The sequence below is a fragment of the Oreochromis aureus genome, linkage group 7, assembly GCF_013358895.1.
Source record: "Oreochromis aureus strain Israel breed Guangdong linkage group 7, ZZ_aureus, whole genome shotgun sequence".
NCBI classification, from domain to species: Eukaryota; Metazoa; Chordata; class Actinopteri; order Cichliformes; family Cichlidae; genus Oreochromis; species Oreochromis aureus.
The window spans coordinates 52436678-52459467 of NC_052948.1; the positions used below are offsets into that span (position 1 = coordinate 52436678).

The 22790-nt window shown below is 38.8% G+C and overlaps 1 protein-coding gene across 4 annotated transcripts in view; it reads left to right on the plus strand.

Moving 5' to 3' along the window:
- mast4 (microtubule associated serine/threonine kinase family member 4) overlaps positions 1–22790 on the plus strand; it is a 100743-nt gene that overhangs the window by 56189 nt on the left and 21764 nt on the right. For 2 of the 4 annotated variants that reach the window (XM_039614695.1, XM_039614697.1), the window contains exons 5-16: positions 2716–2796; positions 13783–13871; positions 16474–16543; positions 17863–17941; positions 19089–19243; positions 19349–19424; positions 19508–19717; positions 19859–19960; positions 20643–20775; positions 22079–22140; positions 22261–22352; positions 22535–22743. In XM_039614695.1, coding sequence (XP_039470629.1) covers positions 2716–2796; positions 13783–13871; positions 16474–16543; positions 17863–17941; positions 19089–19243; positions 19349–19424; positions 19508–19717; positions 19859–19960; positions 20643–20775; positions 22079–22140; positions 22261–22352; positions 22535–22743 — 1358 coding nt within the window. The remainder of the gene's footprint in view (positions 1–2715; positions 2797–13782; positions 13872–16473; positions 16544–17862; positions 17942–19088; positions 19244–19348; positions 19425–19507; positions 19718–19858; positions 19961–20642; positions 20776–22078; positions 22141–22260; positions 22353–22534; positions 22744–22790) is intronic. The other 2 variants (XM_039614696.1, XM_031727263.2) reach the window with 1 other exon arrangement.

Below are 22790 nucleotides of genomic sequence, written 5' to 3' on the forward strand. Positions count from 1 at the left end.
GGATCTCATTTGACAGCTTCAAGGTGGAACGTGGAAAGACCAAAACAAGAGCCGTAGCCCCCCCCTACACCCCCCCTTTTTTTCCTTTTTTTTTTTTTTTTTTTTAACCCCCTCCCTTTTTTATACGGGGGAGAGAAAACCAATCCGTCTCATCGTCCTGTGGTGGCTGGGTTTGGCTCTTTGTCAGTGCAGGGGGGGGGGGGTAGCAGACAGGCAGTGTGAATGCATATCATGACCACAATAGAGCAAACGAGCACAGTTCAGCCATGAAAGCCCAGCGGGAGAGGCTGAGAATTCCAGGGCTGACGCTAGAGTGAGTATTTTCCTCCGTTATCCTACCCAGGAGACGGCTCCTCTGAAGTGTGTAGCTTGATCCATCTCTGTGTCTTATTTGTTGCTGTCTTTTACTGTTGCTTTATGCTGTTTGCTGTGTTAGCATTAGCAGCAGCAGCAGCAGCATCTGCAGCAGGAAGTCTAAAGCCAGATCTTTAACAGCTAGGTAACAGCAGCTTACATGTGCTCGCGTGTCTGTGTTTATGTTCGTGTTCGCAGATTTATGTTATCATGCACGGGCATGTGATGGACAGACAGATACTGTAACGTGCCACGCAAAAGGAGTGCCGCAACTGCACAATATGTTTTATTTGCTGGTGTGACACAAGCAAACAGTGCACACGTAGAAAGCATACACAGAGCAACACCTATCAAGAGTGTTGAGACGATGTTTGTTAGATGTGCTTCATAAGGTGAAAAGCAGTGAAGTGTTGAAGGCTGTGTGGTTTAAATGTCAGTTTCCGCTTTTATCACAGCTCTTGTCATTGGTTTGATTTCATACACTTTTTATTTAGGTCAACAAGGCATTTGTTATGGTTTCCTCCATTTGAGGATTTAAAATCTGCATTTGAGCATATATTTTTACGGTGTTAGTCATCCATCAAACTAGACTTTTCTAAAATGTTTGGAATGGAATTTTGCAGATAATGATTGTATAATATGTTATCTCATATTTTAAAAATCTCCAAGCAAACGTTGCCCACTGATTATATTTGCTGTGATACTCTTGTGATGTTGGGGCACACCAAATTGTGGTTCTGAATAAGGTTGGTGACATACCAAATTTTTCACATTGGCAGCGAATCCCAACAAAAAGTGTTAAACTGAATTTCTTCTCCAGTGTTTCCCAAAGATTTAAACTGTCTTTGTGGTGGAAGGTAGACAGGAGTGCATGAAAGGAAGTGCTTTTAAAAAATAAATAATACCTGATATAATTTGTCACAAACACTAGAGAGGCAGATATTGAGTATTAAGTAAGTTCCTCGTTCAATGGATGGATTACAACTCCACTGTTTTGGACTGCAGCTGATAAAAATAGTTGCTGTTCTGCTCTTTCGGTGTAGCAGGTCCAATTCTCTGCTTGGTGCAGGTGCTTGTTAGAGCCTGCAGCAGGTCTTCAGACCAAAACAAGGTCTGCTGTTGCAAGCTGCAGTCCAGGACAGTTGAGTTTGAGTACATCGAGACTGCTGGATGACAGACTCAGGTCCTTAATTTTGCTGAACTGCAGCTGGGTGGTTAGTGCACGATCTGATATCCCTGTGTTGGTGGTGTTTCTATAACATCATAATAATGGTGGTCCATGATCAAAATTGCAGCTGACCAATGACATTGTCTTAGTGTTCCGTTAGCATTAGCCAAGATTTTTTACTAGTGTTATTTAAAAAAAACTAACAAAAAAGAAAAGATCACTAGCAAGCCAAATTAAGTAATGTAGACTTGTTTCCTTTTTCCCTACATTGCAAAGCTATTACAACATGATTGGTCAGTTGCAGTTTTGATCCCGGTACCAACATTATTATGATAATGCAGGAACAACAGCAACATGAGAATATCAGATGCAAAGTGGTTAGCAGTGATGAACTTTCAAAATAAGAGCAAGGGGATTGTCCAGTTGTAAATGGTTATTATTGTTTTGGACAATTCTATTGTTTTGAAAAATATGCAAATAAATGATCAATTCAGACTATATTGTGGAAAAGGCACATATCTGGGAGCTAACTAACTTGGATAATTAATACATGTGTTACTGATTCAAAGTATCTACAGTTCACATGTCATGGTTCTTGGGCAACATGAATGAAGTCTTAATGGTTGTGGTGAAATGATTGGTGGTTTTAAGCTTAATAGGGGAGTGTCACTGTAAAAACCATAAACATTGTTCTGGTTGGACCAGTCATCAGAAGAGTCTGTCGTAAAACATTCTTACCTTTACAGTATTCTGCAGAGCAGACAGTTATGTTGAAAAATGACTCGATACATGAGGCCACATAGACTACAGTAGAGAAAGTGAAAGTCATTCTGTATGGTCCGACCAACAGGAGATTCACCGTCTCTAAAGTCAGTTAAGACTGGTTAATGTGTAACTGCTTTTATGAGCATTTTAGCGAACGCACTTGATTGACATGTTTTGTTTTAGTCTGAATAGTCTACAAGGTCAGACATCCCCAATGTCAAACAAAAACTGGCGAACTAGACAAATGCCTCGGAGACCTGCTGTTCAAACACAACTTAAGTTCATCTGACAGGGATCATTTACTCTTCATGATGCTGCTGTTTTCATCTGGGCATGTGTCTGAGTTGTTGGGTTTTTGTCTTTGTGTGCGTGAGTGTGTGAGAGAGTGATAAAAGACAACTATTCACTAGAGTCCATTTAACTTACAGCCTCACTCCCAGAAGCTTGAGCCCTACTCCCACTAGCCCTTGCAGTCCGTGCAGCCCACTGCACGCTTTTCATTTCTGGAGGTAAGCAAGAGTTCTTCAACCATGGATGTTTTGTTTTGAAAGGCCTGTTGGTGCATGTTACCTTGTCTTCATGTGTCATATGGCTAAAGCGCGACAACAAAATCATCTGCCATTGAAATGACATTGAAAGGGGAGGACGTGATACTTATATAATGTTGATAATGTCACCCCTTCCCCCATCTTGTCCCTCTGTGTTCTGAGGTTTAGGCTTCTCTTTCATGTGCTAAGTAGGATTTGTGGCATTTGCAATACATCAAAGTTAATTATGGTCTCAGTCTGTGTGAATCCCAGGCTTGTTTCATTTAGGATTGAAGAGTATTCAAAACAGTAAAAGCTGGTAATGGTTCAACATCAGGGCTTATTGGTTAGATCTCAAATAGTTTATAATTAGATTTTAAATGATGCGTGTCACTCTGTCCTCTCTCCGTTCTTCACATTATACCTAGCCAGATGCTTTAAAACTGCGATTGTTCATGAGCCAACTATGTGTGCTTCACTTTGAAATGAGAGACTCAGGTTGAAGCCATCTTGCTGGTGAGGTAATGTTTGTATAATTACTGGTGAGCTGATCAGGCAGTCTGCACACATGGCATGAAAGCACTAGATGAGATCTTTGTGTCCTTTTTGTCCTATCAGTGATTCCCTACAGTCTGTGAAATTTAGTGCCATCGGCATATTCTTTCACCATGGGCTTACTTTGAGTGTACAGTCTTAGAGTCAGTTCATTAAACATATATGTTTTACTGATATATACAGTGTCACGGTCTTCTGTCAGGTTTATTCAGCCTGAATCTAAAGCACATGTGCCAAGAAAAATGGGTGGAATGAAACTTGGAATGGATTTTTCTCCAGCTCATTCAAAACGCTCAATTCTGAGAATTTTCTGTATCAATGAATAGCATGAAAACACCCACCCATTTCACCTCTGGTCTCCTCTTGTTCCTGCTCAGCTTTCATAGAGAGTCAAGTGGAGCAGGCATTTAAGTGAGTCAGCTCCATACAAGAATGTAGAAAGGTTTTATTTTTATATATATTTATTGACATTTTCAGATTTTATTCATGTGCCAGTGGACATGGTCACAGTTAAGAAGCCAAATCAGGACGCCTGTGGTGATCTTACAGGAGCATTACATAGCAACACATTGTACCATCATAATGTATATCAACATATATATATATATATATATATATATATATATATATATATATATATATATATATATATATATATATATATCAACTGTTTTTTGGTTTGTTTGTTTAATCTTTTGCCATTTCATATTTAGATGGACAGTGGTGACCAGCCTTAGTGCTGATTAAAATGTGATTTAAGGTGATTTAAGGAGAAATTAAAGCTTTCATTTACTGACATTTAATAGGAGATGTATAAATTTAAAGGCTGCACACCAGTGTCTAAATGCGATATTATCTGGCAAGAGTTGCAAAGTCTGTCTTTGAAAATTAGTCCCAGTAATAGTTGAGCCATGTTCAACTTCTTTGCCTGACAACATAGAGTTGTTTGCCAGAGCTCTGAGTCAGCAACACTGCTGCGTCAACACTGGCTTCAAATCCTTGAGGGCACTGGGGCTTTTCACGCAGTGCTGAAGATGGTGAATCCGGCCTTAAAAGATATTGACACCATGGTCTGAAAACTGCAGAGTATTTGCTCTTTAAGAGATATGAAGATTTAGACTATATGGTCTAATATAGTAAAATCAGAGATATTTCTGGTTGAACTGTTAACCCACATGCATCTGCACTTAATAACATTTTCTGAAAAAGTTTTTCTTTTTGGTTTAAAGTTACCCTATGGAGTAATTTACCGCCAGCTAATATGGTCACCATTGGATTAACAGAGGTCAACATACAGGCAATTCATATGAGTCAAAATGTTCTGACTCCTCTAAGTCCTCAGTTTCAGCCTGGCTTATTCTTAGTCTTGGCTTTTCATGTTCTCAGAGATGGTGACATGCCAAATACAGTGATCTTACAGTGCGCGCTTCTCTTACCTGCTGTTCAAATGTTGCTTTGACAAGGGGCAGCCAATCAAAAGAATTCTAAAATGACTAATTTTAGCCATTGGATGAACTGACGGGCTTACCCAAGGACTCGCTTTAACATAAACAAAGATAGTTTCCATGTCAGTTTTAAACTGAATAATTCAGTGCTATTCTAGAAAGAGTGAAATGATAGTTATAAATATATGGACCTAGAAATGAGCACAATAGGTTCACTTTAATAGCTTTGATCCTTTCTTTTAAGAGCTACTAGAAAAAGAGGCACAGCAACCCTGATTTTTCTACTTGTGATGTCAGCACAAGCAGTGACCTCCCTATTCATGCTGCTCTATGCAAGTTTGACTTTGAACCATCTGAACTGCCATTTCTAATGTGGAACACAGAAACAGAGCAGGGCCATAATTAGAGTGAAGGTTGTCACGCTGGCCTGTAGGGAGAAGGACTGAGCCACTCTGACAGAATACACACACAAACTCAGGTTTTACACGGACAAAAATGACTTCTGATGATGACACAGTCACCAAAGATTGTGCATGTAAAGTAGCAGTGGTTAGGTGCCAGTCTTTGTCGGTTTTGCATTCCATCTCTCTTCCTTAGCTTTTGAATCCCTTCCAGACAGCATACTTGGCAAGTTATTAGACTCATTGCTCATTGCTTCCTGATGGTCTTCAGGTCTGACCTGGAACTTCCTCAGTGAGGATTGCGGCCCGTCTTTGAACTGCTTTGTTGTCCTGGTTGAAGAATGATATACTATCTTAATCTCACTGGCTGTAGAAAGATTTTTATAGTTAGAAATCTAGTTGTAATAATGCTTTACATAACTGAAATAAATAAATAACTAAACAAATATATAAATAATTAAACAAATAACTTACGCTCTTATTGAATGTACAATATTTTTGAGACATTTATTCAAGTGTCAACTCTGTTGTATCAGCAAAAACAAACATGTCCTCTTTATTAAAATGCAAGTTACTTTTAATCAATCTTCTTTGTGTGCATGTGCTCACATGAGGTTCACAGCTGTTTCTATCTTTTTTACAACTTGAAGCTCAGATGAGAAAACACAAATGTTTTTATGTTGGATTGTGAAAGTGCCATCTTCAGTATACTGACTGTAAAGTGTGCATGTGATTGTGGGACTCTTATCGTTGCTCTGGAGCTGTAAAGAGTTTTCAGGGCTGAACTCTGCTCTTCCCGGTGTAGAATTATCACTGAATAAAATTACTTTGGGAGAAGCTTTTAATGGTTCCTCTTGTTTGAGATATTGTTTTGTTTGGAGACCTGACAGCTACTTCAGAGAATTTGCCTGCATGCTTTGCACGTTACAGGCTGCTGTGATCAGCTGACCTGAACTCTCACACATATGCGCAGCACTCAGAAGTTACATTCATCACTAAACTAACGGAGCGAGCATGTGAATTCCCAAGTTTAACTCTGAGATATTGTTTTTTTTGCTCGCCTGAAACGTCAGACTTGTAAAGCTTGCCATTGTTTTTGATTCATATTTTTTTTTAACATTGTAAAGTTTGATGATTTCCCAGTATGCATTGTGTTTAGCTACTTATCTTTTTACAGAGTAAAAAAAATGAGTCATAGATCAAAGGTGATGGAGTTAAGGTGAAGCTCCAATAAATGAATGAGGTAAGACTGTCTATGGAGCGAAGAATTTATGCAATAGCAGAAGAATCCATTGAGAAGCACAGTGTTTCAATTTCAAATAGGTCCTGCTTAATACTGACCCACCAGACTTTTGGAGGGGTGCCAGTTTGTGAACGTAGCGAATGCCCAGCAGCATCTGCTGATGATGCATTACCCCTCTGTCTCACAACCCCCCTTCACAGGATGTGAAGTGGTAGATGCCTGTTACATGATATGAAGCATGTTGAGCGCAGGGAGCACGGTGAGTGTTTGGGATACGGAACGCAGTCGCAGTGAGATGGGAAAACACAAAGTCAGCTGGTATTAGATGTCATATCCCTGCAACAGTCGAGGCTGTCGGCACCTGACCTGGATCACACACTGTTTGCCGTTCAGGATCCTCCCTGGATTACTTTTTGTTTGAGGACAGAGGAGGACAACGTGTCCTCCCTGCTTGTGTGTTTATGCCGCAGCTGCCTGCAGATGTGCCTGTGCAGAGGAAGTTTGGACCCAAGGAGAGTACTTGTCAAGACTGCTCCAGAGGTCACCACCTCTTGAACTCTGATAGCCATCGGTTCTGCTCATCAAGTCTTCAGAAGCCTCCTTTACATCTCCCTCTTTGGCATGATTTGGACACAATGTCGGATTCTAGTTTGTGGACAGTTCTGTCCAACTTTAACATGCCACATTTTTTCAGCGGAGCTCGCCTGCGTCGGTCCCAAAGGTAACATCCAAAAGAGATTGAAGAAACTTGCTACTTTTTTTTGTCCTGTGTTGCTTTTTAGTCAGGGTCCTTCAAATAATGTAGTCAGGCTCAGATATGTGTCTTTACGGAGCAAAAAGTTTTATTTTCGACCAAACGGATTTACAGTTTCTGGAGCTTTGAGTGGCAGCAGGGACCGTGTTTACAGTAGGTCACCTGACCTGGTGTATGAGGCCAACATGAATAAGAAGCTGGGTGTTCCCGTCTTGCCTGTTGTGCGTTATTTGCTTTGTGCAGTTGAATGTGTTGTTGAGGTAGTCTCAGGTTTCCCACATGGATCATTCCTATTAATTTACAGCGAGAATGTGACAATGGGGATTATTGTTTAATTGTTTGTTGTTGATCTTGTTTCAGTATGTGTCCATTGCCAATAAAATCTATTTTATTCTGACAAATTTTATAAAGTCCAGCTCCAGAAGACACGCTTTGATGTCATTTATTAGTTGACATGTTAAAGACTGACTGAATTAAAAATGTTTTGCTGGTTTATGGGATTTGGTGTGTGTAGACACTGGTTTATGGCTAAGCCACTTGATCCCTTTTTTCCCCCCTCACATACAGTATGACATGGCTACAGTACTGGTGAAGCTCATATACTGAAATTTATTTTTAATCCATGTCCTGACCTATTTTGCAGTGCAGAATAGCTTAACATGAGAGACTGGCAGTTTTTTTTTTGGACATCTTGCATTAGTTCATAAATGTGTTTGTCTGTTTTTTTTTTTTTTTTTTCTTTTTCCCCCCCACTGTTCATGACAAGTTACCAATTTTTTCACAAATATTATTAAATAATTAATTTAATGTAGATATTAAGATCTTTATATACCAGTGAATCTTTGACCTGAGATTAGCTGGAATGGATTTCCATTTATATATTTTTTTCATTACTTATAGAATTGGTAATGAGGAAAAAAGGGAAGGAGGATACTGTAAAGTAAGCCGTTTTCTGTAATATTTAATTTATGCCAAATTGACATTAGGTACAAAGTAAAATATGTCATAAACCAAATGTGAAAATATATATTAAAAAAAGAAAGCTGCAGATACAACTGGGAGTAGTTTAAAGGAAACAGCTGCCTTCAAAAATGAGCAGCTAGGCTTTTTACCCAAGCAGCAAGTATTTAAATACTATTAATAGAGTGGTGTGTGTCGTATGTCTGACTTTGAATTTGGGTTTGTCAGCACAGAGTTGCAATTTGTGTGTCATTGCGCTTTGTCAGCTCACCTGACAGTTGTGACAGGGGAGCAAAACTCGCGGAAGTAAAAGAGATTAAACATGGCTTTTTGTTGACATGGGTCAGGATCAGACTTTTCAGATTTATCTGGAATCGAAGCAAATCAAAGGGCTTTATCTATTTTTGCCTCTTCCTGTGTCCCGAATAAGTAAGCAAGCTGAATTCTAAGAAATTGCTTCTGACAGATTGAAACTACTGTGTGTTTGAGTAATGTAGGTTACTGTAAAATGAGTCTTAAAAGTAAGGTAAAAATAAAATGAGCTCTGCTGTGAATTCATTTTATGAGCACCCTCAGAAAGTATTTTTAGTGGTTTAAAAGAGAAATTTGTAGTAGTGCTTGTGCGTAATCCAACAATGGTTTGCTGATCCGGACAAGTTTGCATAATACTGAGACTTTTCAAATACTTATGGATCCATTCCAGGAATCTCACACATCTGCAGTACAGCATAAATACTGGCCTACTTTCTCACTATCATCTTTGCCCAGGGCTTCTTTATCCCCCCCTTTAAAGCTTCACTATACCAACATGATTTCCCCCCCTCACTGTGGCCACAGAGGGGCCTCTACTAAAGCTCAGCTTAACATCAAATGTGATGAAGATAAACTGCATACCGTCGGAAACTGTGGAAGTCTTTTTGTGAAGTAATCCAGGAGCAGTTGTTTAAATCTCTCAATGAGTGGCAGTCAGCTCTGTAATAGGAGTCATGAAGGTACAAACACTGGGGTGGGCAGTGTGAAGGTGAAACAACAAGAAGCTTGATTGGGCGGCAGTGTGGCATTCACTTGGCTGAATGCTCATAGAGGGTATAAATAGATGTCGTTAAATTTGATCCTCTACAAGAACCTGTGTACTAGATATTATTCACTCATTCCCCATCATGATCAATGATTAATGGAACATGTCCACAGTCATGATTCGCTCTAGAAACCAGAGTAAACAAGGATGACTGGGATTTCAGTCAAAATCGGATTTCCCTTCTAATGTAGGGAGATAAACTTGGATTTTTGAGTGCCAGTGGGGTAGCAGCATAACTACAAGAAGCTACAAGCAGCTTATGATGCTACACTGCTTTGTTTCCTGTTTTTTGTCAGAGCAGGTGTTTCCTGGGCTTTAAGAGGTTTAGAAGAAAGTTAGCCAAAGGGCATTCAAAATTGTCAGTACATCGGATCTGACTTTGGTTCATATTCTCCTCCATATGTTTAAAATAATTTCCCCGGTTTCATAGAGGGGTCGCTTTAATTGAATGTGTTTTCCGCTGTGATAGAAAACTATCACATTTGGAACATCTGTGTTTTATGAGGCATATAATATTGAAGTTGAAATAAATTATGTATACATCTGTGCTTTATTTGATATCCAAAAGGGGGAAAAAATGAACATTTGCAGCACTATTTTGAACAACTTCCTGTGAGGTTGCTGTCTGCCCCTGCATCTGTGATCTCAGCTTTGATGCTACTCTGCTAAATGTGCTAACAGTGCTGAAAGTATTGTAAACAACAGGATAGGAGCCACTTAGCTCGAGGAAGAAAAAAACAGGAAAAAAACCAAACCAAAACAGAAACCACTTTTATGACACATCATTCCATACCAGCACAACATATGAATAGACATCAAAACTATGATGACTGTTATATTCAGGTAAAAACAGCTGCCTGTGGACTTTCTGTGGTGTACTTGTGGTGACACTAAAATGTAAAATTGTATCCAAGCACGTGAGTGAGCCAGCATATTAATGTAACTATGTAGCTGACTGTTTTACTGAAAAGATGTTAACATTGTAATAACGATGTCTTTCCAGGTCTGGTTAATTCAATTGGCAATGAAGTCGGTGCTACAATGTAGCAAAATGTTGGTTAATGTGGCTACACCAGCATTATTAAGATAGAAATACTGTAGCCAAAACTGCCACGATTTTAATTGAAATAAATGAATATTATTGACTTAGATTGTGACTATAACAGATGGCTTTAAAAAGACTGACCTTTTGTGCACCAATCTTACTGCGATACACCCACAGGTACAACTGAAGGTTCTTATCTACATCTGATACTATGATGTCATCATATTTCTTACCAGCCACCTACCGACAATGACCTTTGTACCTTTTATGCACCTTGATAAAAGCAACATATTATTTTAACATGGCATCTAATTTGTGCCCATAAACTTTGAATATATCAGGCATAAGCCAGATGTTGTTTGTTAACCACCGAGCAGGACCTGAGCATTGCAGAAGACACATAAAAATTAGTTATTTTTAAGTATATCAGTTTGAGTGCTCTAAATGTTTATTTTTTTAAAGGAAGAAGGCTCCTGTGTGTTCTTTCTGTACTTTTTCTTTCAGTTTCTTAAGTCTGCCCAAAGTTCATCTGGGAAAATCATGTCCCATCAAGTCCCACTACTTCATTTAGCACTGAGCCTCTTTAAAGAAATGTAAAATTAGGTGGAAGATATTGTAGCAACCTCAGGAGCCATCTGCAAAGTGAGCACAAAGAAGATTAATGGGACTGTAAATGCTGGAATTAATTTAGTGGTGATGTGTTGTGTTTATTGTAGTTGTACAGTTATATTACAATTTCTGTGGATGTGTGGCGTAGTTTCCAGTGTTTGCTTGACTGACAGCATTGTTTAGATAGCAGTAACTAACATTTGGACTGCAGTTAATCACCTGCAGTCTGTCTGCTTCTTCAGTAGCCGTTAAGTGTTGAGTACAGAAGCATTCCCATAACCATGTGGATTGGTTTTACAGATCTACAGTGCTTTGATACGTTAATAAGTCATTTATGCAGATTTTTGTAGGAACTTTAAAGTACATGGTAACGGTAATGGTATAATGGTAACCAAGCAGCTGTGAGAACCTGTTAGTGAAGACTAAATGACAGTTTAGTGTTGGTAAATCTATCTCCCAGTACTATAATTTAACAATTACAGCATTGCTCTCAAGTCGTAGTGGGGTTTTGTAATTGTCACTTTTTGGGCTGCAAAAATCACTCACACTTAAAAAAAACACATTCCAGTACAGGAGTATGTTGCTGCTGGGCAGCATTCTAAGCCCAGCATACATTTTGTTACAAGGTATAAACATGGCTGTTTTTATCATCCTTAGCAGTGTTTATGAAATCTTGTCTTTTGAGAGGACAGAGCATTGACAGCTTATACCACCACATCAGGTGTGATAAAAGTTTCCTGTTTCTCTTTACTGTTGCCGCTGTGACATTGAGAGCTCTGCAGTGGCACCTCTTTGAGTGGGTCTGCAGCGGTGTTAACATAATCATGAGGGACGCCTGCTCACGCTGCACCACGCCATTGCAATTTGATCAATCTGTGCATTCACTGCAGCACACAGGATGACACTCTGACTTTTCTCTGTAGCTCCAACATGTATGGCTGTTTCCTCTATTACTGCAGTAAAGTACTTCACAACATTTCCATCCAGTTGTGTTATTTCTCCCTCAGAACATTTTCTCTCCTTCAGTAATGAAAAAAATGAAGGAGAAATGTGTTTGTGGTGTTTGTAGGAAAATATGAAATAACATTTGAAAATTCAGTTGGAAATGGTTCACATCTCTGAGGAGGTTATGTAACAGGGTGTCATTGAGTGTCTGACCTTGAAGTGAATTCATGTTCTTCAGGCATTATGTGTTTCCACTGACAGCCTCTAATTTGAAATTATAAACCCAGCACGAACTTCATTGAACAGTGAAGGTACTTTTATACTGAAATATTTCATTTTTTCCCTCAAGGTTAAAAACTGCCCTTCCTTTATGAGTCACATGGTATTGGTCACAGTGGCTCCTCATGAGTCATAGTCCTGTATTAAATTGACCAACAAATATGGAAATATTATGAAGAACCTGCTTTTTGGTGCCTGAAAGATGATTTTGTTGTTGATGATGTCTCTTATTTTAATGGCTGTTGGCTCGAGGACTGTAGCCTCCCTGTGGAGTATATTATGTTGAGGGCAAGCTTTGGCTTTGTAATTGATCTACACAGCAAATGCATTTATTTTTGAATAACTTGAATGGATGTGTAGATTGATAGTAAAGTCAGACCTTTGGTGTCTGCAGGTACACTTTCAAACCAGTTTTAAGAATATTTTTTTCAAAAATACAGGTGACATTTAGGATTTGTATACCATCTACATATCCCTTCAGACCTGGATCAACTTCTTCATGTTTCGAACTGAGAAAATGTTTTCCAGAACAAAATTGATCGGTATCAGTGATGATAAATGCCACGGGATAACAGAGACACTGCTGGCATAAATATAATTTGAGAAGATGAAGATGCAAATAAAAGACAGAATCTCGTGAGAACTGAATATGTAACTATGAAATTATTTAGGTACATGTTTTGTTGTTTTGTTTTTTTAAACAAACAAACAAAATCCGAAAGGTGGCAATACAGCTCCAACCGTACAGAAATGTTGGCCAGACGCTTACAAACAAAAACTGAGGCACTTATGTTCAACGTTGCAAGAAAGAATTTTTATTTTCCATTTTTACATGTAGATGCTGACCTGTCTGAGCTAACTATTCTTGGCTGCTCTTCATATTTATACTTAACAAATCAAAATTTCAAAGCTTCATGCTGTGGGGTTTGCCTTCTTAGCTGGCAAAGAATTGATTGTAATTGCTATTAGATTGCTGCTTTTAGTCAAGCATTTCAAAATATTTAGTAATAGGTCAATATTACAATTCAGTGTTCAGTTATTCACTTCTGCAAGTGTGTATGTCTGCAGTAAGTTTGCTTCAGAATCAGTGTAATGCAGCTAACGTACAGCCTACATCATCTCTGTGTCTCTCGGCTGTCCTCAGCTAAATTCCAAACAATTAGAGTTAATTACAAGTAGTTATCTTAGATATTTACTCACTTTCAGCCCCTTGTTGGCAAATCTAACTGGAAGTTCAAAATCTGAGTCAACACACTGACCTCTCATTAAATAAACACTTCATGTTGTGTTTCACAAAGCTTTCTTCTCATGTCAGTGTCCAAGATGGTGTGATGAAAGGCTCTTTGTGTAGTATCAGGTAAATAGTGCATCTCATATTGATTGAACAATCTTAGCACAATATTCATGCTGAAGTCCATGTATTAGTCGAGCTAACAAACAAAAACAAAAGCGAGATGCTCGTGTCAGTGGTGAGGTCAGGATTTTGCTGATTACATTTCAAAACTACCTGCCTAAGGCTCTGAAGCATGCACTGTTATCTTTTAAATAACCCATAACCCTTTTTTATGTTATACCTCTATTTTCTGCTTCATGTGTCTTTTCAGTTTTACAGCCATGATTTTTTCCTGACTAATATGGCTCTGTGGTTTCACAGTTGCAGAACGAGCAACAGAAAAAGCCTGATAGGAAGTGGCCAGTCTTCAGGTTTACCACGACCCCATTCCCCTCTCTCATCTCTCACAGGTAAATGCATGATCCAGCACATCTCCTAATGTGTGAATGCTGTGGAAGGGCCCCATTGTTGGAAACATATGCACTGGGTGCATAGAGGAGGAGCCATTAATACAATATGTTCTCCAACAGGAATGCAGTCTATTGTGTAATGCACAAAAAAAGGTTGAAGAACAACACAGGAAAGTTCACAGTACAGTCTTTGCACCAACAGATAATCTGTATCCACTGGATGCACTTTCTGGTACCCTCATACAGAAAAATCTGGTTAATCAGCACTGCTAACTGACTCTAAACCAAGATGAAGACCTTTACTTTAAAAAAAAAAAAATTAAACACTGAAAAATACAGATTTTTATGTTGTGCGCTTTATTGTCTGTGTCAGGTCTGTCCTGTCATGTTCGGGTAACAGTTTAACAGAACAGCGGCAAATTAAATGCAGTGATTATTTTGTGTGAGGAAGTGGTGGCCTGCAGAGAGGAAATGCACAGGATTGTGGGGGGGGTGGCAGCCCTCATTTACCATAGGGCGTTTTATTTCCTGCCATTGGTCAGGAAAAACAGAGTCTCAGTGTTTGGTCTGTATTTCAAGCTTACGAGAAAGCCCAGGCTCTAAAGATGGATTCAGACCCAGAAAGCACCTGTGTTCCTGCTAATGAAAGTATCCAGCTTTGGGATTACTTAACACTGTGGCTCAGACGTAATATTAGTTCAAAAGGTAAGAAAAACCCTAACCCTTTTCAGTGCTGTCAGATAGCTAAGTGCATTGACATATATGCTGGTTATGTTAAATAACAAGATGGGTTTCTACAGAAATGTAATATTTTTCTATTTAGTGAAGTGTAGGAGAACAAATTTTTGTTCATGATCATGAATTTGTTCATAAAAGAAAGAAACCAGACCATATTTTGTTACTTTTGGAGAATATTAATAAAAAAAAGACGGGTATACTTTAAGAGGCTATCATCTTGGAAGGAGCTGTGATTAAAGCACTTAAATATGTAACATTCATGGCTTACTATTATTCAGTGGCTCCATCGTTGTTCCTCGATAGGGAAAAGGCCCGTGTGTGTCAGCACAGGAGGTGGTCGCATTGTGTTTAATTAGCTAGTTAGTCCCTCTCTTTGTGAAGGATGTTATTATGTCTGATTAATACGACACCATGGCTTTGTTTCTACATTATGGGTGTAGAAACACAACTCCTTTCTTTAACATTATATAGATGATAAAAACAAGTAAGTCATGTGTATAATTTATAAATTAGTTTGTCTTTTTTTCTAAAGCATGCAGACATTTATAGAGCCAGTGTAAAAAGGAAAAAGAACTTGTGCAGACGAGGACAAAGCTCTCTTCTAAAGGCAACATTAAGTAAATTACATTTAATGAATTTAATAAGGGAGTGAAGGACTGCTATAGAATCTGAGGGGGGGGGGACAAAAGAGAATACATTTAGCCCATATATGCAGTTGCATACATTGAATAATGTTGTTTTTTTCAGATGTTGTCTAAAAGTTAGTAACAGTGTTGGAATTCTATATTCACAAAAATTTCACTTTGTCTAAAGCATTTTGTTAAACTCACTGAATTAGTTTTAATTCATTAAGCTCGGAGAACAATGCATTATTAATAGATGATGCAATGTTTTCTCTTTTATTTTTCATGTCAGCTCACAGTGTAAACATTTATAGATATTATATCCTTTGTTTAAAAAAAAATAAATAAAATAAAATACATGACAAATGCGATGAACTCCGTAGCCCCATTTTATCCAGTATTACAACAAATACTGCGTTTACAGCCTCCAGCTCGACAGAGCAGACATGTTTTCAGTCATATAATCTCTTTTCTACCAACGTGGTGTGGAGTCATCTCGGTTAATTTCTTTTGAGAACTCTCCAACATTTGACAGATTTGTGTATGTGTTGATTTAGAGATGAAATGTTTAGTTTGGCTCTGCACATCAACAGGAGAAAATAACTTTTTAAAGAATCAACAGTTCAGCTTCTTAAATATGAAAATGTACTGTTTTTGTGGCTGTAACATGTGTCCTCAGAATTTTGAGTGTTGGAAAAATCAATAAAATTATCTGAACATTGATAGATATCAGGAAAGCAATGGTTGTTTGCAGCCTTAATCTATTTTCACTGAACTTTCTGTCATCCACCCAATTTCTGAACCGCTTATTGAACTCTTATTAAACTTATTGTGACGGGCGATATAGTTGTCATAGGGTAAGAGGCAGTGTATATCCTAGCCAGGTTACTGGTTCATAATGGGGCTTACACCGAGAGACAGATGGTTTCACATTGACACACATGACAAATTTAAAATTACCAGTTAACCCAATATGTATGTGTTTGGACTCTGGGAGGAAGCTTGAGTATCCAAAAGGAATCCAGAGACACACAGGGAGAACATCCAAACTCCAAACAAGACCTGATGCAACGATGCTGAGGACTTAACTTTCCGTACAGTTTTATGTATTGTAATTCATTTTTATCTTTTAAGGAATTCTCTTTCAAACATCCGTATTGTCTTGTTCATGTTTTTTGGCTCGCATTTCATTTTCCTCTATAAAAGCACTGTGGCCCCTTTTCTCTTTTTCCTCCTCGCAGGAACAAGCCCACAAGACAGTCCTAGAAACTTCTCTCCTAGTGCCTCTGCTCATTTCTCGTTTGCACGAAGGTAACCTGACCAATTATTTTTTTTCCGTTGTAAACAAATCAGTAAGTAAAGCTCATCGTGAGACAGATGCAGATTCTTTAAAAACAGATGTGAAGTCATTGAGTCATTAAAGAAATCTTTTCTAAGCCAGCACATGTGTAAATATTCAGCTGCTTAGGTCTGTTTATACTTACAAATTCAGCATCAGGAACATTTATTTTATACCATTTGTCAACACGGTATCATATAATTGTGTATTTCTGTATCCACAGTCATTGCCACAGAGCAGACAGGTAAACTTGTGTTAGGCTTCGATTTTCTGTGAAATATTCATTGCCCCACATCTGTCTGAAGTACACTTTATCATTCACATGTCCTTCATTAGTGTGCCTCACAGTAAAGGGGACACATTATGCTTTTACTTTAAGTCTAAGTGTCAGATATACATATTAAATAAGGCTAAAATTTGGCAAAGTAAACAAATGCAAAAAGAATCCTAGAGAGCCAAAAAGTCGGACCGAATGGTAGTTGTTTTTTCCTAGTTTGCAACCAGCTGTGTTTTCTCTCCCGAAACATTCTTTTGATTTGTCTTTATTTTTCCATATTTTACAAATAGCCAGTGTTGCAAGGATGACGCTACAGTTGTTTGGCAACAGTGGAGTAACTTTTTACTTGCTGTGTAGCTTTTGGTATTTCTTAGCAGACGTTTTCCATCTCAGCTGGCTCGGGTACCAGGCTGATCTACTTGGTCTTAAATTGTTGTTAGGAGAAGAGAGAGAAGATGACACATGGTTCTAATTAATGTGGATCAGTTTTTTAATGTTTGCTGTCAAGAGGATGAGGTGCTGCTCACAAGTATCAGGTGTTGGCCAGTGACAAGAAAGTGGACTTTCAAATTGGTCAACACAGGGGCTGCAGGCCAGGATGTATACGAGCAGTATAATTTACTTAAAACTGTAAATCATGCAGAGCTGAAGTAAGTATAATATGTCCCCTTTAACTCTGAGCCTTTCTTGTACTTCATTTTAACCAATAGTTATAGTTCTACATTCATGAACTCTGTTTCTGTATTTTCTGCTTTTTTGTACAGTGTCAAGTTACTAATAGGATTATTTTTTTTAACAAGAGAAAGCTGAACATTTATCTCCAAACTTACGATCATTGGAGATGTAGACGTTATCTTAAATGTTTAAACCCAGAATTTGTGTCTTCGAGATGAGCATGTTTGAAAAAGAACTTGTCTTTGTCCCAAGAGAAATTTGTCATATGTGCTGATGTATTTAAACCCATATGTTTTCATTGATGGCGTGCATCTGTTTGTCATTGGTGTTGTGTTGCAGGACTGATGGTCGTCGCTGGTCATTGGCCTCCCTTCCCTCCTCTGGATATGGAACCAACACACCGAGCTCCACTGTCTCTGTAAGCATCGCCCACTCATTATGTCAGTGTAAATATTTCATAAACAGAATCACAGATATCTGTAACATAGAATTGAACCTAGAGCCAGACCCAGTTTAAATAGATTTTAAAAGATTCAAATGCTTAAAACAGTCAAAAAGCCGTTTCACCATTGCCTAATTTCTCGTTGCCTGTGTAAAACAGACAGGAGGCAATCCCCTGCAATTCCTAATGATAAAACATGATGGTGATGAGGGTAAATCACAAGAAAGAACAAAGTAAAACAGTTTTAGTAAGTTTTTCTCTGTCTTTACTCAAGTTTTTACATATGGCTCAGTGACAACATGTCTGAGCTACATTTGGAGAGCCTTTATGTCACAACTGTCTAGTTTTTCTTACATTTATAAGAGTATAAATGTTACACTGTTCCCACATGTCAGCATTATCCTGTACAGGAAGCTGAGCTTTGATTACTGTACAATACGTGTGTATACAATAACACTCATTTACAGGAATTACAATGTGCCGGGGGGACTGAAAATGACCCACACTAATGCTGTGTTTTTGTTTTGTGTGACGTTTGGTCACCTAGTGCTTTTCCTGCTATTCAGATGCTCTTTGGAAGGCAAACACATCGTTTCAGCAGATACAGCGTGTGTCAGCCTCTATTAGAAACAATAAGGCTTTTGGTATGCGCCGAGGGCTGGACTCAGATTTCCTCAATACATTATAATCCACATGTTATTTTATTATTGCAGTTAGTGCTGAATAATTTGCGCATTATATGGCTCATTGTTTTAAAGGTTTACTTTTTCATTATGCGATTTATTAGAGCAGTATTGTTGACCATGGTGCACATGATTGTTGAGTATATTTACTTTAAAAAAACATGCGTACTTGCTTTCTTGACGGCTGTTAGTTCGATCTCATACACTCATATTTGTTGGTTATGCGCAGTCTTAACCTATCTTAGCATTTTCTCACTTCTTATAGTGGATAAGCTATAAGTATAGTTGCATATATAACACACACACAGAAGATCTACAGAGGAAAAAAAATAAAAAACAACCACAAAGACAGTCCACTACAATAAGTTTTTTTTCCCCACTAAGGAAAATCTATTTTTCTTTTTCTTTTCATGTTGAATGTATATTTGTTTCATTTCCAGTCATCCTGTTCATCACAGGAGAAGCTGCATCAGCTGCCCTTCCAACCTACGCCTGATGAACTGCACTTCCTCTCCAAACATTTCTGCACTGAGAGTATCTCGGGGGATGAATGCCGCAGAGCGACGGCCATGCGACCCCGCTCACGCAGTCTCAGGTATTAATGTACTTCTACTAATATTTTCTCTCAGATGTACGTGGCATTGGTGGAACTGAACCAATGATTTTATTCAGAGGTTTTTTTTCTTTTTTCTTTTTTCAGCCCTGGGAGATCTCCGTCCTGTTACGATCACGAAATTATTATGATGAATCACGTCTACAAGGAGCGGTTCCCTAAAGTGAGGACCCACAAGACCTTACAGTTCTGTTTGACCACAAATTATCTGCATTATCAAACTTGCTCTATCGCTTCTTTCTGCAGGCCACAGCTCAGATGGAGGAAAGGATTCAGGAGATCATCCGCAGCAACTCTCCTGAGACCGTCCTCCCCTTGGCAGATGGTGTGCTTGGCTTCGCCCATCACCAGATAATTGAACTGGCCCGCGACTGCCTGGAAAAGAGTCGGCTGGGACTCATCACCTCCAGCTACTTCTGCGAACTCACTGACAAGCTGGAGAGGCTTGTACAAGAGGTGAGAACATCTGCAGAAATCATGTAGATGTTTCCTCATGAAAGTTCAGCAATAAGACATGTTTAGGACTCTGGATTTTACTGTAACATTAGAGTTGCATTGCAAAACATTTTATTTTCTTCTCCTGTTGATGTTGTGTAGTCCACAGAGAGGTCAGAAAGCGAGGAGGTAAACTTCATCAGAGAGCTGGTAAAGAAGATCCTTATAGTGATAGCCCGACCTGCTCGGCTGCTGGAATGTCTGGTATGTTTATGGGCTTATTTTTTTTCTGCCTAAGTCAAAAACATGCTGACGGGTTGCTACATCTGGTTTCTTTGCCATTTAAGGTTATTTCAAATGACCCTGGAGTCAGCAGCTCAAATCTATCAGTCTAACTAATATTCTTTAAAAGTTCTATACATTTTCATTATTCAGGCAACACTTTCTGCCATTCATCCAAGTGTCTGTTGTATTACAGAATCAAAGAGAGGGTAAAGTGGCTCAAATCAGAATAAAATTTAAAGCTGTGATGACTTGCTTCAGCCGCACAGTACCTACCTCATACCTGATGGCAAGCTGACAAACACAGAGCATTTAGCAGCTAAAGAAATATCTCAAAGGAGAAAGTAGAGACTACAACCAGCCTAAAGAAAGTAAATTCTGGACTAACCTATACCTGGAGAACCCTTTCCCTTACATTATAATGTTGCTCAGGCTGCTTGGGAAACCTGTTTGCTTATAAGTTTGCCATGGCAATCTAAAAAGTGAAAGTTCAACTTCTACTTCCTCTAAGCTGAAAATAAGGCGTAAATAAGTATGTTTTCCTTCGCTCAATAGAGCTCCTACTTGATCTCAAACTACAAGATCAGGAATTTGTTTACTGTTTACTTGTTTATTTAAAGTTGCTCGTAGCAGCATATAGGAAAGTGTTTTGCTGTCTTTTCAGGAGTTTGACCCAGAGGAATTTTACCACCTTCTGGAAGCTGCTGAAGGACACGCTAAAGAAGGCCAGGGCATCAAAACAGACATTCCTCGTTACATCATCAGCCAGCTGGGACTCACACGAGATCCTCTGGAAGGTACACGAAGGACTTCATCATCATCGTTATTCATAATACCTTTAATACATTTAAATGCAAATATAATAAATATATATCTACATGAAGAATTTAAGTACAACACCTCATTGAAACTGATTATTTTTAATATGTGCTCATTTGGCATTTAATGTTATATATTTAATCATCGATCATACTGTAATATATAGTATCCTATATAACTGCAGTAAGGTTCTATTAATAGAATATATCCTTTTATTATTATTATTGTTATTATATCAGGATAGCAAAGGAGCAAAGAGAGTACAGGATAATTTGTCAGGGTGAGGCTGTAAAGCAGGATTTGGCAGTTTGTTTTCCCAAGAGGCCAAATGAGAAACTGGGACTGTTGTGGAGGGGCACAACAATATGCTGAACACTGTTCTGCTCAAAATTTATTTCATCTCTTCACAAGAGCGCTTTGAGGTGACTGCTGTTGTGATTTGGCTCTGTATAAATAAAGCAGAATTGAATTAAATGAGCTTCTCGGTGCAGCCCTCCACAACAGTCCCTTTTTCATGGTTCCCTTTTGAAAATGAATGGCCCACTCCTGCTCTAAAGGAATGTTGGAACTGAATTGTGGAGGGAAGTTAAAGACAAAGATACTCTTGACTAATGTCCTGTACCGAACAGATCGTCTTTCTAATGACCCTCTGTCTCTCCAGACTCTGTAACCAGCAACATTCATTATGACTAATTAGAAAAGAATGGCCTCCCCACAGACCTTATACAGATCTACACAGGCGGGCTCATCAGCTAGTCTCTCCATTTATTTCCCCCGAGTGTCTCCCGTGTTTCGTTTGCCCAGCACCTCGTGTGCCGGAAGCAAACCTACGAGGAAGGACAGATGTTAAATAGTACTGAAAATGTGTTTACAAGCTCTCCAGGGACGAGACAAACAGCACACATGGACTTTGCCATGGCTGCACAGACGAACATGCACCGAAAAAGATGCAAGGTGGTTTTTAATGAGCAGTTGTTCTGGGGTGGTGATTTTCAAAATGAGCGTAAGACGTGCATTTGTGTTGCCAGTTTTGATTTCCGCCTCATTTGTCCTCAATTCTGCTTACATTGAAGTCAGCACCTCAAACCTAATAGGTGAATAAAAGCTGAAGTCTGCTGTTTTTGTTTTGTTTAAAAGGCCTGATTTCATTTAGGCTGCCTTTGTTTCAGTAACTGCAATTGAGAACCTGTGTGTCGGTTTCTCATGAAGTTAGATTCATAGTTTTGTCACATCAAACCTGCTGCAGCTTTGCTTCTGATTATTTCTCTGTTTCTTTTCTAGAAATCGCTCAGCTGACCAGCAGTGACAGCGGAATTGCAGAAACTCCAGAAACAGATGACTCTGTAAGTGCTTAGATATTGATTACATTATTGATCTAGTTCATCTTTACTGCAGGCGAAGCAGTGAAATCCAGATTTTATCTTTTTGATTTGTTTTAGCGTTTATCTCGCTCTCGTCCTCAGTCTCAGAGTTTCAGCACGGCCTTGCGGTCCCGGCGGAAACCCTGTGAGCTGGACTTTGAAATGATAAAACTCATCAGCAACGGTGCCTATGGGTAAGGACGTCTCATTTCTCTATCGGACGATCTAATCTCTGCTGATAGATGGTTGGTTACAGGCTGTTTGTTTCTTCTTTGTTTCACAGTTGACAAAACCACATTGTGATCAAACCACACTTATTGTTGCAGTTTTTCTTCTATTCTTTGCGCAGCTCATAGGTAAACTTTTTGTTCCACAGAGCTGTTTATCTGGTGCGGCACAAGGAAACTAAGCAGAGGTTTGCCATGAAAAAGATCAACAAGCAGAATCTGATGTTAAGGAATCAGATACAGCAGGCCTTTGTGGAGAGGGATATCCTCACCTTTGCTGAAAACCCTTTTGTTGTGTCCATGTACTGCTCCTTTGAAACACGGAGGCACCTGTGCATGGTTATGGAATATGTTGAAGGTCAGCACTCTATTTTATTATAAGTGCATAGTGTGACCGCTGAAAGC